The sequence below is a fragment of the Megascapheus bottae genome, chromosome 25 (assembly GCF_031878675.1).
Source record: "Megascapheus bottae isolate mThoBot1 chromosome 25, mThoBot2.hap1, whole genome shotgun sequence".
In the NCBI taxonomy this organism is placed as follows: Eukaryota; Metazoa; Chordata; class Mammalia; order Rodentia; family Geomyidae; genus Megascapheus; species Megascapheus bottae.
In genome coordinates, this window is record NC_143533.1 from 14,659,873 (window position 1) to 14,679,759 (window position 19,887).

Below are 19,887 nucleotides of genomic sequence, written 5' to 3' on the forward strand. Positions count from 1 at the left end.
CTAGACATTGTTTTCTTGATTGTATGGAGTGGATATTATAGTTCCATAGCTAAATCATTACCTTTTATTTTTATTTATTTATTTAATCCCTAGGACTTAAACTCTGGGTCTGGGCTCTGTCTTTAATTTCATTAGTTCAAGGCTAGCTAGTGTACTGGCACTTGAGCCACAGCATCACTTTCAGGTTTCTCTGTGTTATAAAGTCACATGGTCTTCTTGCCCAGAGACTGGCTTTCAACAGGAATCCTCAGATCTCAGCCTCCTGAGTAGCTAGGATTACATATGTGAGCCAGTGGCAGTACCCAGCTCAGACCATTACCTTTTGTTCTTGATTAAATTGTGTTCCTGACAGCTGGGGGTATAAGTCAGTGGTAGAGTACTTCTGTAAGTGCAAGGGCCTGAGGTCTAAACCTCCACACCTCAGTTGGGAAGGGGGAGTTACTCCTGGTAAGTCAGTTCTTAGAGTTTATAGTAGACAACTGCTGGAACTAGACCATCAGAGTCAAAACTCTGAGGCGTACTCAGGAGTACTCCTTCTCTAAAAGCCCCCACCAATGCTTTGGCACAGTTTTGTCCTTGAGTTAAAGGGGTAATCTTAGCCTTATTAGTACTTCTAAGTCAGCCTTTCTTCATTTTGGAGAGTAGGTATTCAGTAGTCATGAAAATTAAAGGTTCTTCATTCAATTAGTTTGGGAAATATTCCATAGGGTAATGCTGGGCATTCAAATGGATACATGCTAGAATATTGCTCTGTGAGCAATCCTGTACTATAAGGGTGGAAAAACTTAATCCTTCAATTAGATTAAAATCTTGTTTGATTTTGTTTAATCCCACCTTTGCTGAACTTGCTTGCATATCACTTTTTTCCGTGGGCATCCATATGTATTGGGAGAAACATTCCTCACAAAATATACTTTAAGAATATGGTGCTGGGCACGGTGGCTCATGCCTGTAATCCTAGCTACTCAGGAGGCTGAGATCTGAGGATCAAGGTTCAAAGCCAGCCCAGGCACAAAAGGACCTGAGGCTCTTACCTCTAATTAACCTCTAGAAAATGGGGAAGTGGGGCTTGGCTCAAGGGTAGGGTGGTAGCCTTGAGCTGAAGAGCTCAGGGACAACACCCAGGCCCAGAATTCAAACCCCATGACCCAAAAAATTAAAAAAAAATATGGTAACCTATCCCTAATTTGCAGTAAATTTATCATTGTCTGTTCCAGGTGGTCACATACCTGTGTGTGCCTTGAATGTTTCCTGCTCTATGTTTTGTGTCAGTCTTTTGCCTATGTCCTAATTCCTTACTGACCGCAATCCATAAATGACTCTTATTATTTGTACCTCTGATTGTTAGTTTAGCATTGAGAACAGTAGGCTGTTAGCTTAGTGACTTTGGGGTGGACAGATCCTAAGATACGGGTCATCTTACTGTCCTAGTAAAACCTAGAAGGGAATTATTCTGCATGTGTTGTGGTTAATGGCAATCTACAAAAGTGGATTAGGCAAGATCCATTTTTTTATGTGAAAGTCTTATAATTAACAAGTGGCCTGTTTGGCATGCTCCCCTCTGAAGCAATCATCAAATTTTCATACATACCACAGGATATAATCCATAGATATTCGGTGCCATGAATCTGTGCCGTTTAGTTTGGTAACTACTACTTAGTTTCCTGTGGCCAAGCATCATTTAAAATATGGCTAAATCAAATTGGGGTGTGTTTGAAATGAACATACACACTGGACTTCAAAGACAGCATCAAAAATCTAACATTTTTATATTCACTATTGGGAAATGGTAATGTTTTGAAATTTTAATAAAGGTGATTTTTACCTTTTTTCATCTTTTTATTGTCATTAGTAGTTAAGATTTCTAATTTGGGCTGATGTGTTTCTCTTGTATAATACTAAAATCGTAGACATGATTCTTATTAAATGATTAGACTCAGATACAACTTTATTGTCCAGGTTTTTATAAAGCATGTGTGCATATTAATAATTTTAAACCTTACAACAAGCTGATCCCTCATCTCATGTCTCTGAAATATCCCAAGGAGAATTGTATGTGGAATTAGGCTTTAGGCACAGGGGAAAAATGAAAACCTTTCTAACTACAATTTTGATGTAATTTACTCATTTCCATTGACAGGTATTTTATTTTCTTTGTGGTGCTAGGGATTGAAACCAGGATCTCACACATAATAGGAAAGTATTGTGACATGCATATACCACATAGCTACACCCTAAATCACTGAGCTGTGCTCTAGACTGCAATTCTGTCTTTAAACTGTATCAGTCACGATAAAGCAGCATTTAATCATTGAGATTAACTATTTCTTTGATCTCTTTAGCCTTCTAGGATATAGATGGAGCCACATTGTTAGGCCTTTGAGTCTCTTAATCCTTTGTGGGAGGTAGGTTTTCATACCTTTTGCCTTTTATTATGAGAAGACTGTGCTTCCTGAGTGTAAGCAGAGAACAGACATTGAAATTGGCTACTTCATTTTTCAGATGCCAAACTTTTCTGTCCTAATGAATTCTGTAAAAGAGTTACAAGTCATGTCTCATAAGTATACCTAATGAGAAGTTCAGTTACAATGTTAAGAATCATCCTTTCATTAATTTATAACGATCACTGGCATAGTATCTCTCATCTGGACATCAAGTATTCTTGGAAAAATCATTTTCATTGGGGTGCCCTATGGCACTCCCAGTTTGTTTTTCTTCTCTTACAATCCATTAAGCACGTGATAATGAATATTCTTAAGTGCTTTTCAGTTTAAAAAGACTTGTACATACATAGCATATCTCCAGTTGATGATGCCAAAAATATATCCAAAGGCAATGAGGTCACATTCTTTTATTACTTTTTTTTTTCCCCCTCAATTTAAAAATTAGCCTTGGGCAGAGAATTTGGCCTAGTAGAGTGCCTGCCCAGCAAGCATGAAGACCGGGTTCTATTCCTCAGCACCACAAACATAGAAAAAGTCAGAAATGGTACTATGGCTCAAGTAGTAGAGCTCTAGCCTTGAGAACATCCAAGGACAGCACTCAGGCCCTGAGCTCAAACCTCCAGACTGGCAAAATAAATAAATTCACTTTATGAGCTGCATACAGTTATTTTTCTGAAACTGTGTGATAGAGAAAGAGGTATTTCTTTCATTGGATTATCCTGTCTTGTGTTTTGTTTTAAATTTATATGTTTTTCATAAAATTTAAGCAGTGACCAGCCAGGCACCTTTGACTTTTGCTTGTAAGCCTAACTACTGAAGAGGCTGAGAACTAGTAGATACTGGTTCAAAGCCAGCCAGGCAGAAAAGTCTTCAAGATTCTATCCCCAGTTGACAAGCAAAATGCTATGCTGTAGTCATGGCTAAAATATAGAGTGCCAACCATGAGCAAGAAAACCACATGTGTGAGTTTCAGCTTTGATGTAAGCACACATGATACACATGCGCACACACACACACACACACACACACACACACACACACACACACACACACACAAATTAAGCAATGACCAAAATTGTAAAAACAATTTCTGAGGGGCTGGGAGTTTGACCAGTGGCAGAGTGCTTACCTAGCATGCACAAAGCCCTGGGTTTGACTCCTTGGTACCACATATACAGAAAAATTCCACAGTACCACATACATATAAAAAAACCAGAAGTGGGGCTGGGAGCATAGCCTAGTAGTAGAATGATTGCTTAGCATGCACAAAACCCTGGGTTTAGATTCCTCAGTACCACATACACAGAAAAGCCAGAAGTGTCATTGTGTCTCAAGTAGTAGAGTGCTAGCCTTGAGAAAGTCCAAGGGACTGCTTAGGACATGGGTTCAAGCCCTGAGGCTGGCAATAATAATAATAATAATAATAATAATAATTATTATTATTATTATTATTATTATTTCTGAAATTTGAAATGGAAGTGGAACCTCAACAAAAATCTCATCTTTCAGAGAAAATAGTCATCATTATAGAATGATCTGTGTACATGTACCTGCCTCAATGTTCAGTTCATATATTTTTTTTTTGCCAGTCCTGGGCTTGAGCTCAGGGCCTGAGCACTGTCCTTGGACTTTCTCAAGGCTGGAGCTCTTCCACTTGAGCCTCAGCACCATTTCCGGCTTTTTTCCATGTATGTGGTACCGAGGAATCAAACCCGGGTCTTTGTGCATGCAAGGCAAGCACTCTACCACTAGGCCAAACTCCCAGCCCTCAGTTCATATTTTTATGGAGACTGTTGCCTGACACATGAATTAAGTTTGTGTTTGGAACCTGACGCTACATCTGCAGGTCAACACTAGAGGGCATTGAAACTCAGCTATGTGTCTTGGGCCCAATCCAGAACCTTTATCCAGTCCACTTACTGGCAATACATAATGAATTTATGAAGAAGGAAGTTCCAGTATTGTGAATGTGAGGTGGGTGCACAAACTGTTCCTCTGATTAAAATTCCAGTGTATAAGGGAGGCATGGTTACAGATTCAGTTGTGGCAGTTTTAATAGATAATGTGACCATGTAAGAAGCCATATGTGGAATTCACAATTTTTGAACTTTTTTTTTTTTTTTTAATTTGGTGAGTCATGGGGCTTGAACTCAGCCTGGATGCTGTCTCTGAGCTCTGCAGCTCAAGGCTACTACTACCACCCTACCTTTGGCCTGGGTGTTGTCACTGAGCTCTTTTGCTCAAGGCTATCACCCTACCTTGAGCCAAGCCCCACTTCCCATTTTCTAGTGGGTAATTGGAGATGAGTCTCAAGTCTTTTTGTGTCTGGGCTGCCTTTGAACCTTAATCCTCAGATCTCAGCCTTCTGAGTAGCTAGGATTACAGGTGTGAGCCACTGGGCACCAGTGAACTGTTTTGATCCCCTCTCCAACTCTGCAAATGAGAAGTTTGGACAAGATTTAGTTTCACATAACTTTTATTAAGAACCTATTTCATGGGGCCGGGAGTTTGGCCTAGTGGTTGAGTACTTGCCTAGCATGCACGAAGACCTGGGTTCGATTCCTCGGTACCACATACATAGAAAAAAAAGCCAGAAGTGGTGCTGAGGCTCAAGTGGTAGAGCTCCAGCCTTGAGAAAGTCCAAGGACAGTGCTCACACCCTGAGTTCAAGCCCAGGACTGGCAAAAAAAAAAAGAAAGAAAAGAAAAGAACCTATTTCGTGCTACTTAATGGAATAATGGCTTCTATAGATATTATCTTGTTTAATCTTTAGAAAGAACTATGGAGGCGGTAAACTATGCCTTAGAGGAAAAAATGGCTGGCATGTGTAAAGAATCTTTATAACTAGTACTTGCCCAGTTAGAATTCTCCCTTCAAAGGCCATAGTTATCCTGCTGCATATACTATGTTGTTTCTTATTCTTTTTTTTTTTTTTTTTTTTGCCAGTCCTGGGGGGCTTGAACTCAGGGCCTGGGTACTGTCCTTGGACACTTTTTGCTCAGAGCTGCCACTTGGGCCACGACACCACTTAGGGCTTTTTCCTGTTACCAAGGAATTAAATCCAGAGCTTCTTGCATGCTAGGTGAGCACTCTGTATGCTTCTGGCCCCACTGTGTTGTTTCTTACTAAATAAACTTAAGATTTCTTATTTTTAACAGTCTGTATACATAGCACACACATGTATGTGTATATAAATGATACATATTACTATGTAATTATCTCTATATATATGAGTAAGCTTTTTCCTGCTATGTATTTGTATTACCAAAGAAAAATTAAGAGCAAAGTAAATACTAAGTCAGTGAATAGAATACTTTCACTGAGGAGTCTGAAAGTTTTGTCAGTATGACCAGTGATCAAGTTGCCTAGTGACAAAGTTCATTCTTCTGATTAACACAGTTATATGTAGAACAAGAAAATTGATTCTATGATGAAATTGACAAACCTTTATAACAGCCTGTGTTGAAAGCAAAAATCTCACTTTCCATACCTAAACAACTTTTGAAATGACTTGTAGATGAAAACTTTTTTTTTTTTTTGCCCATCCTGGGCTTGAGCTCAGGGTCTGAGCACTGTTCTTGGACTTTTTTAAGGCTAGAGGTCTACCACTTGAGCATCAGCACCATTTTAGGCTTTTTTCTATGTATGTATGTGGTACCGAGGAATCGAACCTGGGTCTTCGTGCATGCTAGGCAAGCACTCTACCACTAGGCTAAACTCCTGGTCCAGATGAAAACATTTTTATGCCAAACATCCTGTAATGTGCAGGACACTTGTAAAAAGGTGCTATTTGAAGTGTCAGTTGGAAAATACTGTTCTGTAGATTTCCTTTCAAAGTCCAGTACAGTAGAAATACTGATCAATATATCTTCCCTTTTTTTTTTTTTTTCTTGCCAGTCCTGGGCTTGGGCTCAGGGCCTGAGCACTGTCCTTGGGCTTTCTCAAGGCTAGAGCTCTATCACTTGAGCCACAGCACCACTTCTAGCTTTTTCTGTGTATGTGGTACCGAGGAATCAAACCCCAGTGTTCGTGCATGCTAGGCAAGTATTTTACCCCTGGCCAAACTCTTTAGACAGTTTCATTGCATGAACATTATAGAATGTGCTTACAAACTAAAGTGGATATTACACCAAATGTTATAATTTTACAGGACCACCTATATGATCCATCATTAACTGCAGCATTGTTATATAGCATATTAACTATTAGAAAATGCCCCCAAGACTCACTTTTGTAGAAAGGAATAAACTAGAAGGGCATCATTTTGTATAAGGAAAGTTGAAATGCAGTGCTAAATGATGCTGGAATAACCCAGAAGGCATCTCAAAATTGAGGCAAGTTGCTTGGCCCCGACGTTGATGATAAAAGGAATACTCTACCAAGAAAGTATAAAAAATTATAATTGTGGCTGGGAATGTGGCTTAATGGTAGACTGCTTGCCTAGCATGCGTGAAGCCCTGGGTTTGATTCCTCAATACCACATAAACAGAAAAAGCTGTCAGGGACACTATGGCTCAAGTAGTAGAGTGTTAGCCTTGAGCAAAAATGAGGCTCAGGGACAGTGCCTAGGCCCCGAGTTCAAGCGCCAGAACTGAGGGGAAAAAAGATAGTCATATAAATCCAACAATACAGTCTTGAAGCTAAAAAAAATTTAATAGTTACAAAGAAATTAATAAATGACCATTTGTAGTTGGATATAGCATATTTCAGAAACTGATAAAAATCAGGCAACTGATTTGAACAGCATACTTAATATGGTTGATTAAATAAGTTAAAGAAAATGCAGATACATTTAAAACATAGATTATTTCTCAAAGAAATCAGCTATGATCTGAGACCCAAAGGAAATTTATATCATGAACACCACAGTGAAATGAACAGTGGATTAGCATAGAGAGTGCAGCCAGTTATAATTCTAGTATTTGGGAGGTAGAATCTAGAAGATTGCAAGTTCCAGGCCAGCCTGAGCAACAGAAAGAGAGAGCTTAGCTAAAAGCAAATCTAAGAATATTATACACATTCCACATTCACATGCATGAAATTATAAACTACAATGAGACAAAATATTTTTTTTTTTTTGCCAGTCCTGGGCTTGAGCTCAGGGCCTGAGCACTGTCCTTGGACTTTCTCAAGGCTAGAGCTCTACCATTTGAGCCTCAGCAGCACTTCCGGCTTTTTTCTATGTATGTGGTACCGGGGAATCGAACCCCGGTATTCATGCATGCTAGGCAAGCACTTTAACCACTAGGCCAAACTCCCGGTCCCGGGACAAAATATTAAATAACAAATTCAGCAGGATACTTTTTTTTTTTTTTTTTTTTTGTGCCACTCTTGGGCTTAGGCTCAGGGTCTGAGCACTGTCCTTGGGTTTGAGTTTTCTCAAGGCTAGAGCTCTACCACTTGAGCCACAGCACCACTTCTGGCTTTTTTCCATGTATGTGGGACCAAGGAATTGAACCTGGGTCTTCGTGCATGCTAGGCAAGCACTTTACCACTAGGTCAAACTCCCAGCCCTAGAAAGTCACAATCCTTCTTAAATATGCTTATTCAAAATGAAGAGGTACAGGAAATATGTGTCTTCAACTTTTAACAGCATGAATACAAAGGACAATAAAAAGTCATGAACACTTCTTTTAGCAAGATATATAGACAAATGTAATCCAACAGGAAACAAACCATGCCAGTTTTTTATTGGTACTATATGTACTGTATACTGTGTGTACTATATGTACCTGTACTATGTATGCTATATACAATATATACTAAATAATGCTATATACTATAACACTTATACTCTAGTCAGAAAGTTGCCAAACAAATAAACATGGTAGCACTAATTAATAGAACTTAGAAACCAGCATATTTTAGAGCAAGGTGATGAGAATGGTTAGATTCTGGATATACTGCTTTTTAGCAGCAATTCTTAGTCTAGGGATTACACTTTGATCTCCAAGGATACTGTTAAGAAGAAAGAAAGGCAGCACACATTATCTGCCAGTGAAAGGCAACCTGTGCACATGACCCCAAAAGGCGATTGTAACACCTCTTGTAATGTTCTTGATTCTTTTTTTTCTTTTGCCAGTCCTGGGTCTTTAGTTCAGGATCTGACCATTGTACTTGGGCTTTCTCAAGGCTAGAGCTCTACCATTTGAGTCACAGCACCACTTCTGGCTTTTTCTATGTATATGGTACCAAGGAATGGAACCCAGATCTTCACACATGCTAGGCAAGCACTCTTACCACTAGGCTAAACTTCCGACCCTCTTGATTCTTTTAGTCATTCTGAACTTTGCAGCTAAATTTAATCTTACTATACTTTGTGGTTTTTTTTTTTAAAGAAAACTTGAAATCTAGGTGTAGGCGTAAAATTGTGGTGCTGATAATAAATTTTATTAAACAAATGAAATTTAAATACTCATTTTTTACTTTATAGCTCAGCTGTATAACTATATATATATAAAGGTAATGAATCAGCTTTTGATTACATTTGGCTGTAGATCTTTTATGGAAAATTACTTAATTTATAATGAGATTGTGTGCAAACTATTAGAGTATTTTACATAACATACTTTGCGCTTGTATATTGTAACAAAATTCAAAGAATAAAATTTTGTACTTGCTTTCACTTAGGTTATATATAAACGATTCAATTGCATTTGGTAGTTTGAATAAATTTCTTTGTAGTGGCTTTATTTGTATTATTTCTTTCTAAAAACAGTTTTCCGTTTTCCTGATTTAATACTGTAGTAGTTCATTTTCATTATTACTTTTATGTATAGAAATTTCTGTTACTGGAGTGTGTGTGTATGTGTGTATTTGGATAGCTAAGAGACAGTTACTTTATGTCAAGTCCTTAAAACCTATAGATGATATTATGTGATTATGGCCTTTAATTGCTAAGTAAGTTATTGTCCAAAGTTGGAAGGTTAGACCATAATTATTTTAAAATCTGTACCCTGTTTCTAGGTATAATGATCCATCTATATTTATATACCATTAAAAACTTAATAGTGTATTCAAAACATTTATAGTATAACAGCAAGTGACTGATCCTGCTTTAGAATTGAGTTTAGCACAGTGAATGGGACATAGATTCTTGGTTTGCCTTGTAAAAGACCCAAGTTGGAGATAATAGTGCCTAATGTTAGTAAGAAGCAACCCCAGCCACCAATAAACAGGACTGATTATCATAACTCTTTGAGAATATTTAATATTTTTAGTACATTTACTAACCTAGCTTTCTTTTTCTTTTAGCAAAACTGTACAATCTAAAGTGGACTGCATTTTGGTAAGTGAATACCTAGGGTTTGTTTGTTTTTTTTAATATAGTAAGGCTTTTACCACTGGATACAAAAGAAAATCCCATTCTTACTAAATATAAACTCAAAATAACTCCCCTTTAGTTAATACAATTTGGCATTTTAAGTATAACCCTGTTGGATGAATTAGTTCTAAGCTACTTGCATTATTTTCCTCTATCTCATCAATAGTGAAATCAATCCAAGGTAATTGCATAGTTGTGAATCTTATTGGCCTTTACTGAAAGACCACTTAAACAAGTACTTACTCAGAATGGCTATTGATATTCCTATTATACCAATTCTGTAAGAATGTTCAATGAAAAGATTTTAGGCCAGCGGTGGCCCACACCTGTAATCCTAGCTACTCAGGAGGCTGAGATCTGAGGATCAAGGTTCAAAGCCAGCCCAGGCACAAAAGGACCTGAGATTCTTACTTCCAATTAACCACTAGAAAATGGGGAAATGGGGCTTGGCTCAAGGGTAAGATGATAACCTTGAGCTGAAGAGCTCTGGGACAATGCACAGGCCCAGGGCTAGGGCCATACCCTTGAGCTAAAATGCTCAGGGACAGCACCCATGCTGGGTTCAAGCCCCATGACCCACAAATAAATAAATAATTAATTTAAAAGATTTTAGATACATGTTGGGTTGTGTTACAGAAATGTTTTTCATTATTTGGTTGCTGGGGCTTTAGGAGTTAAGCCACAGTGATGGTTTAAGTTATTCTTAGGGATCTCCGTGAAAATTTGCTTAAAGAAAAACTTTAACAGACTTGATGTGTTGCTTTAAAAAAAAAAAAACTATAATATACTTTTCATCTTTAGGCTTCAACTTCTAAGGTATTAAGACACATACATAATTTTAATATAGGCAGTACTTGTAATTCCTCAGGTCTTTTAACCACCAGGGAGGAAGCCGGCTGGACTGACACTGACTTCTCTCAGTAAGTGTCTGCCGGCTGCTGGCTGGCTGAACCCAAGGCTGCACCCGGGGCCCTGGAGCACTTAGTAGCGTTGCACTGTTCTATTACCCTGGTGGTGGCAGGTGTCACAATTCTCTTTCCTTACTTTTGATTGTACAACTTTTTCTTATCCTTGTAGAGACCCATAAGCTACTTCATTTATTTGACCTAAAGTGTCTGGTGCTGAATTCATATGAAATGCCTTACCAATTATTATTTATTAGCTTATAGATAGGTGAGTAAATAAAAATGACTCATAAAAGGGTAATTTGATCATTTCTTTTCTCTTACACTTTTCTAAAATAAATAATACATCAAAGAGGATTTTGGCTGGGTGTGTGGCTCATGCCTGTAATCCTAGCTACTCTAGAGGCTGAAATTTGAGGATCAAGGTTCAAGTTCAAAGCCAGCCCAGGCAATACAAAGCTGAGAAACTCTTATCTCTAATTAATCACTGGAAAATGGGAAATGGGGCTTGGCTCAAGGGTAGGGCAGTAACCTTGAGCTGAAGTGCTAGGGACAGCACCCAGATCAAAGTCCAAGCTGCATAACCTCCCCCCCCCCCAAAAAAAGAGGATTTTGTAGAGTTATTCTTTCCGTTTCTCGGTTCCCTTTCTTCTCTTCTTCCCTTGTGTTCTTTTTTCCTTTCCTTTTCTTTCTACAAATAAAGTAGCTAGTACTCCTAAATTCTGTTGAAAAATTCATTTTCTGTTAATGCTGCATGTCAGGAACTACTCTTGGAGAACTACTCTTTTTCCATCATAATAGATAATATAGAGACAGAAAAAAGACTAGTATTAATTATAAATCATGAGAGTTAACCGAACATGGTAGTTATACCTGTAATCCTATCTACCTGGGGGCAGAGATCAGAAGAATTGCAGTTGAAAGCTAATATATACAAAACCTAAAACAGAATAATGTGAAAAATCCAGTTTAGCTTAGTATAAGTTGATTAGAAACAGGAAGTATACTCTATAGGAAGTACACACTCTCATGGTTATCTATATAGAAGTTTAGTGGCACCTGGGTTCTCAGTGGGTAATGTATGTCTAAGACAGTTCAATGAGATATATTACAGGATAGAGCTTCCTAGAATTGTTTGATCTCCCAGTATAGTATCCTATCAGCATGGCTTGCTCACTGCTTAAGTGCAGTATATTTCAGTGATCCTGGATTTTAAAACACATGGTTGCTCAGATATGGACTGTGGCAGGTAATAACAGGCATGGGCCAGCAAACTGGATGTCCTGGTGTCCTGAAAGGCATCAGCCTTTTATTTTATTTTATTCATTCATTTGCCAGTCCTGGGCATTGAACTCAGGGCCTGAGCACCGTCTTGGGCTTTCTCAAGGCTAGAGCTCTACCACTTGAGCCACAGCACCATTTCTGGCTTTTTTCTATGTATGTAGTACAGAGGAATCAAACCCCAGACCTGCCTTCTTTAAACATAATTAAAATGAGACACATTTGTATTAACCTATGACTTTGTACTGTTAAGAGGTAATAAGTAGTGCAGAGGACCTGCGCTTACCCCTTTAATCCTAGTCAGGAGGCTCTGATCTTAATGATCATGGTTCCAAGCCAGGTCAGGCAGGAAAGTTCATGAGACTAATATCTCCAGTTAATCACTTAAAAAAAAAAAGGCCAGAAGTGAAGCTGTAGCTCAGTAGAGAGCCAGCCTTGAACAACAAAAAGAAAAACTTAGGGACAGTGCCCAGGCTCTGAGTTCAAGCCCCAGGACTGGCACAGAGAGAAGTAATAAGGACACATCATTTTGTGTCAGTCTTAATAGGCAATAAAACAGCTTCATTATTTTAGAAATGAAAAATGTAGTTTTGTTTTGGTTAATAGGTGAATTCATTTCATCTGCTTTCAATTTTGACAATATGCAAGATAATAGTAAATTTAGTGGGAAACAAAACAAGAGTGTGTGTGTGTGTGTGTGTGTGTGTGTGATGGGGCTTGAACTCGGCCTGGGTGCTGTCCCTGAGCTCTTCAGTTCAAGGCTATTGCCTTACCCTTGAGCCAAGCCCCACTTCCTATTTTCTAGTTTAATTGGAGATAAGAGTCTCAGGTCCTTTTGTGCCCAGGCTGGCTTTGAACCTTGATCCTCAGATCGCAGTCTTCAGAGTAGCTAGGATTACAGGTATGAACCACCCTGATGGCCAAAACAAGAGGTTTAAATACTGATCTTTCATTGGGGAGAATATAGAGCTTGGGAAAGACCCTTATACACTATTGGTGGGAAAGTAAACAAGTGTAAGCACTATAGAAATCAGAGTGGAGGTTCCTCAAAAGCCTGAAAATAAAACTACTGTAGACCTGGTGCTACCACCTTTGGGCATTTGCCAGAGTGGAATGCCAGTCAGGATACAATAGAGACTTTGCACATTCATATTTACTGCAACACTATTCCCATAGCCAAGTTATGAAAACAGCCCTACAAATGATGAATGGATCAGTAAAATATGGAGTGGGGTGTGTGTGGTCGGTCTGATTAAAATAATGATATAATGCATGTCATGATGAAGCCTCTTTGAACAATCAGCATACTCTGACAACATGAATCTGGGAAAAGTGAATCATATTCTGTCTGGAGATGTGTAAAAATATAACCACAAAGCTTATTGAAACTGGCTTGGGAAGAGGATAGGAGAGAAGGGTAGTGATGATGGAGTGTGTTAGTCTGACCAAGGTACCTTGTATAACAATATGGGCATATCAAAGTGCTACCTTCTTACACAACTAGTTGATGGTAATAGATAGAAACTAAATAAGTAAATGAATAAACAAATAAAAAGATTTTTTTAACCCTGATCTTTCTTTATAATTAGCAAGAAGTTGAGAAGTTTACAGACCTAGAGAAACTCTACCTCTACCTTCAGCTGCCTTCTGGTCTCAGCAATGGAGAAAAAAGGTATGTCTATGTTTATGCTGTTTATTGGCCATTGGTAGAATGAATGTACGCTGTGTTGTCATTGTTCCTGTTTTACAAAGTTTCTAAAGCTGTTAGAAAAGAGAATAGAAGGCAAAATAGTTTTTGTTTGGGGTTTTGAGTTTTGGGGTTTTTTGGTTGGTTGTGGGGCCTGGGTGCTGTCCTTGTGTTGAATCACAGCACCACTTCCAATTTCCTGGTGGTTTATTGGAGTCTCATGGACTTTACATCTCCAGGTTAGCTTCCATCTATGATCCTAAAATCTCCCTTCTGAGTAGCTAGGATTACAGGTTCTTGGATAATTCAATCAGGTACTTGTAGTTTTTACTCATTTGTTTATACTGTTGGGTAAGTGCTATGAAATGCAATTTATGTTATCTTTTTTATTTTTATTTTTTTTTGCCAGTCCTGGGCTTGAGCTCAGGGCCTGAGCACTGTCCTTGGACTTTCTCAAGGCTAGAGCTCTACCACTTGAGCCTCAGCACCACTTCCGGCTTTTTTCTATATGTGGTACTGAGGAATCGAACCCGGGTCTTCATGCATGCTAGGCAAGCACTTTAACCACTAGGCCAAACTCCCGGCCCTATGTTATCTTTTATGGACAAATATATTTATGTAGCGTGAAAGATTGTGAAAACTCCACAGAAAACAAAAGAAATATATAAATATGAAGAAACCAGGTATTGTCAGGTCAGCACATCACAGAAAGTAAAAGGAAAAAGAGAAAAATGGACATTAATTCATGATAAATATAAGTTGTTCTAAGTACTTGATACTGCTTTAGTTTCATCATTAAAAAATCTCATCTAGAAAATGTTAGAGAAACAGTTCTTCAGTCATACTATCAAGAGAATGTCCTTGCCCTTTAATATCTCAGAATTTATTTATTTATTGCCAGTCCTGGTACTCAGGGCCTGAGACTGTCCTTGGGCTTTTTCTTCAAGGCTAGCACTCTGCCACTTGAGCCATAGCATCATTTCTAGCTCGCTCTTTCTTTCTTTTCTTTTTTTTTTTTTTTTTTTTTTGCCAGTCGTGGAATTGAGCTCAGGGCCTGAGCACTGTCCTTGGACTTCCTCAAGGCTAAAGCTCTACCACTTGAGCCTCAGCACCACTTGCCGCTTTTTTTTTTTTGTTTTGCTATGTATGTGGTACCAAGGAATCGAACCTGGGTCTTCGCTCATGCTAGGCAAGTATTCTACCACTAGGCCAAACTCCCAGCACCTGCATTTATAAATGTACTCAACATCTACTTTTAAAAAGTAGTACCTAGGCTGAGCACTGGTGGCTCACACCTATAATCCTAGCTACTCAGGGCGGGTGAGATCTCAAGATCATGGTTCAAAGCCAGCCCGGGCACTAAAGTCCATGAGACTCTTACCTCCAGTTAACTACCAGAAGACAGAAGTAGTGCTGTAGCTGAAGTGGTAGAGAGCTAGCCTTGAGCTGAAGAGCTCAGGGGCAGCGCCTAGGCCCAGAGCTCCCAGAGTTCAAGCCCCATGACTGACAAAAAAAAAATTGTACCTGAAAAGAAATGGCAATGAGATAGGACACAAATATAGAGATACTTAGCAGTATATTCTTGGGGATGAAATCAATATTCTTATAAAGATAGCTGTGATAAGAGTGAAAATCAACACAACAGCTTCCATATGTTGCCTCTGCTGTCCATACTGTGGAGTGGGAGGGGGCTATTTACAAATTATACTTCCAGGCCACAAAACTCACCATGTCCCCTGGATAGCTAGATGGGGCCTACTTGCAGGAAGACTTGTAGCAGCTTTTCCTTTTAAGATCTTTCCCATAAATTCGGTTCTAAAGTTAGAGGCATTTAGTAAGATTTCACAGTTGTTCTACATGGTATAATTCTTTCAGTATATTGAGCAAGTAGTAAACTCTTTTTTTTTTTTTAAGTAGTAAACTCTTATTTTAATGTTTGCCTAATTTAAGTTTCACAGTTTTGTTTAAACTCTTTTTTGGTGAGGGGTGCTGGTTGTGGGGCTTCAATTCAGTACCTGGCCACTGTCCCTGAACTTTTGTACTCAAGGCTAGCATTCTACAACTTTGAGCCAGAGCTCTACTTCCTGTTTTTCTTTACTTTTTTTTTTTTTTTTTTTGGCTTGGTCATGGGGCTTGAACTCAGCCTGGGTGCTGTCCCTGAGCTCTACAGGTCAAGGCTACCACCCTACCCCTGACCCACAGCCCCACTTCTGTTTTATAGTGTGTGTGTGTGTGTGTGTGTGTGTGTGTGTGTGTGTGTGTGTGTGTGTATTTAAGTTTCATGATTTGGTGAGTATAGATAAGTGAACAGTCAAATCCATAACTATTCACCTTGAGGTAACTTTAATCAAAACCAATAATATTGTTGTCATTATTCTGACAACATAGAAGTCATAGAAGGGGTGCAACCAGCAGTAACTGCAGTCTGATATTCATTGTGTTAAACCATTCACAGCCACAGCTGGACAATTTGTAGATTGATTAGTTGATACCTTTAACATGCACCAAGTTCTATTTGGTAATTTATAGTGTTTGTACATAGTGTGTTAATAGAACACATAAACCTCACTCAAAATTGTGTAGTACAATCTAGTTCAGCTAAAATATGTTTCTATTTTCTGACTAGTGATCAGAATGCTATGTCATCCAGCCGGGCACAGCAAATGCATGCCTTTTCTTGGATTCGGAATACCCTGGAAGAACATCCTGAGACTTCCCTCCCCAAACAGGAAGTCTATGATGAGTACAAGTAAGTGTTGCATGTGAGAGACAGATTGTGATAAATTAAAATATATATTAAGTACTGTGATAAAATCTGTATGCAGCTGCAATTAGTTTTATCACTGATAAATATTAAGCTAATATTTACACTTAGAAATCTCCAAGCTTCTTTTCAGCTCTTACCCTTGGTCGTAGTGTATAACTCAGGGCAGGAATACTGAATAAAAGGGTTTTTTCAGCTGGTCAATGACCAATGTCATATACCTATAATCCTAGCTGCTTGGAAGGCTGAGATCTGAGGATTGTGGTTCAGTGCCAGCCTGACCAGGAAAGTTCATGAGAGTCTTACTTCCAAATAACCACCAGAAAGTCAGAATTTGTGGTTCAAGTGGGTGAAGCACCAGTCTTGGGTGAAAAAGCTAAAGAATAGTACCCAGGCTCTGACCAGCACCACTCAAAACAAGAACAACAACTGAGAGAGCTCATATAGCCTGTACCAATGTCATATTATCAGTTGGCTAATCTATGAAATAAAGTAGTTAAAGATACATGAGTCTCTTTTGGTTCTAAAATTATAAAAGTTGTTGAAAACAAAAATTGAAACAGAAAATGTTAAAGAACTATTCAGATGACATGCTAGTTTGCAAAAGATAAATTGGGCAGATGAATTCATGATGTTTTCACAGTAAGAGAATCCAGGATACTTGTATATTCAAAATATACTGTTCATATCACCACCAGTAGAGATAGCATCCTCCATTTGTGTCAACTTGGCCTGTGAAAGCATTCCATGTTTTCCTAAAAAAAATTTCCACTTTGGGCAAGATATAGTTATATTTGTCTATATTATTCTGAATTGGTCTTTTTCCTAAAAGTCTTTCAGAGAGTAAATTTTTCTATTTAAAATACAAATGGGGCAACAGCTAAGCTTGTTAAATTGGATTTGAAGAAGTACAGTCAGTTTATAAGATACCCTTGAGGCTCTTCACCCTCATCTTTTCTTCTCTACCTCATCCATTTTTTTCCTGTGGATCATTTATTGCTGTCAAATATTCTTGATTCTCAAAAACTCACTTTTTCATAGCATCGTCCTCTTCAGTGGTTGTAATTATTGTCTTCTCCATATCAGAATATACATTAGAAAGTTTTGGTAGTTGGGTATAATTAATTCATTTTTATTTCTACAAATAATATGTAACTATATTCTTTTATAACAAAATTAGCAGTATAATATCAGATTAAATTATTTACTATTCTCTTCCATTCCCTATGGGATTTAAGTATTCGCTTTATTTTTTATGAGTCATATTAATTTTTAGTGAATTTTGCCTCTTATTCTTCATACTTGAAATGAAAACTGTGTGCATGTATGTATATATATATATATATACATATATATTAATGTCTTCACATATCTCTGGTGTGTGTGTGTGTGTGTGTGTGTGTGTGTATTATTCATTAAATAGGCCTGGGTAGCTTTACTGATGTGTTGATAAGAATACGTTCAATAAATTCAGGTAGAACTTTTTTTTTTTGCCAGTCGTGGGGCTTGAACTCAGGGCCTGACCACTGTCCTTAGACTTTTCTCAAGGCTAGAGCTCTACCACTTGAGCCATAGCACTACTTCCAGCTTTTTTCTATGTATGTGGTACCGAGGAATCGAACCGAGGTCTTTGTGCATGCTAGGCAAGCACTCTACCACTAGGCCAAACTCCCGGCCCAGGTAGAATTTTTTTTTTTTTTTTGTCTAACGTTTTTGTTTTGTTTTGTTTTTTATTAAAGAATTTATTAACGTGACCCACAAAAAAAAAAGAAAAAAAAGCTGAAGAGCTCAGGTAGAACTTTTTAAAATCTTCTATTGATAGACATTTAGGTAGCTTCTAATTTGTTTTACTATTAATATAATAGATGATCAATCTATTTTTGTACTTATATACTGAAGTAATGTATTGTTGAAATAATACTGAAGTATAAATCTCTTATAAGGGAAATCATTGTATCTAAAGCTACAGGTTTGGGAAGTGGTGCTGTGGTTCAAGTAGCAGAGCACTAGCCTTGATCTGAAGAGCTCATAGATAGCGCCCAGGCCCAGAGTTCAAGCCCTGTGACTGGGGAAAACAAACAAACAAAAAACCCTCCAGGTTTGGGGGCTGGGGCTCCAGTTTAGCTTAGTAATGAGCTTTTGTTTAGTAACATAGGTCATGCACGAGGCTCTGGTTCATTTCATAGCACTAAAGAAAAAGTAGCCACAGCATTTTACCAATTTTTGTTTGATTTTTAAATGATTTACTACATTCATATGGTTGCTAAATAAAAAATGTGCAGGAAGAAATTCCATCATGCCTTTGCCACCCCCTTAACAACAGCTTTGTTTCTTATATATTGTCCTGGCAGTATTTTGTGATTGTGTGTAAATAGACACTATTACATACTTAACACAAATGGCAGCATGCTTTATGTCTCTGTATTTGCATTTCTTTATCCATCACCATAATCTGAACATTCCATAACAAAAATTAATTATACTGGCCGGGAGTTTGGCCTAGTGGTTAAAGTGCTTGCCTAGCATGCATGAAGACCCGGGTTCGATTCCTCGGTACCACATACATAGAAAAAAGTCGGAAGTGGTGCTGAGGCTCAAGTGGTAGAGCTCTAGCCTTGAGAAAGTCCAAGGACAGTGCTCAGGCCCTGAGCTCAAGCCCAGGACTGGCAAAAAAAAAAAAAATTAATTATACTTAGTAACTGTGATACTTAGATGTCAGTTGATTTACTTCTCGATTGGTTTTAATCTTTTAATAATAGAAACACTGATGCTGTGAATAAGCACATACATACTTGTTATCTCAGTTAGACTATATTCTAAAATGAAATGACTACATACTTGAGCGTCATAATTTGGGTAGCAGTTTCCTGATATGTAGGAACGAGAAATTTTTGTCTTTGATATCCTGCTTTGCCCATTTATTGCTGTTCTTAACTTTTTCACTTTTTGTTCTCTTCATGTAGGAGGTTTTCTTCTGAGGCCTAGTTATCTTTTTGTTGTCTGTTTACAGTCAACATGGAAAGCATACCTTTGAAAGTACCCTGTAGCTCTGGGGGTCAGGGGTGTGTGTGTGTTAGGTAAATTAGGGCCAGGAGTGTGGCCTAGCAATAGAGTGCTTGCCTAGCATGCATGGAGCCTTGGGTTTGATTCCTTAGTACCACGTACTGAAACACCCAGAAGTGGTGCTGTGACTCAAGTGGTAGTGTGCTAGTCTTGAGGAAAGCACAAGGGTAGTGCTTAGGCCCTTAGTTCAAAGCCCCAGGACTGGCCAAAAAAAAAAAAAAGATGTAGATAAATTATAGTGTAACATGGTTTTTATCGGAGGGGGGGGTTGTTTTGGTTTGGTTTGGTTTTTTTTGTTTTTTGGGTTGTTTGTTTGTTTGCTATTCCTGGTGCTTGAACTCAGGGCTTGGACCCTGTCCTTGGGCTCTTCTCAAAGCGCTAGTATTCTACCATAGCTCCACTTCCAGCTTTTTTATGTG

At 38.3% G+C, this 19,887-nt stretch overlaps 1 protein-coding gene across 1 annotated transcript in view; it reads left to right on the forward strand.

Moving 5' to 3' along the window:
• The window catches only part of Rfx7 (regulatory factor X7), a 59,983-nt gene that overhangs the window by 20,885 nt on the left and 19,211 nt on the right, over positions 1-19,887 (forward strand). The window contains exons 2-4 of the mRNA XM_090358346.1: positions 9,699-9,732; positions 13,544-13,626; positions 16,268-16,390. Of these exons, the coding sequence (XP_090214472.1) occupies positions 9,699-9,732; positions 13,544-13,626; positions 16,268-16,390 (240 nt within the window). The remainder of the gene's footprint in view (positions 1-9,698; positions 9,733-13,543; positions 13,627-16,267; positions 16,391-19,887) is intronic.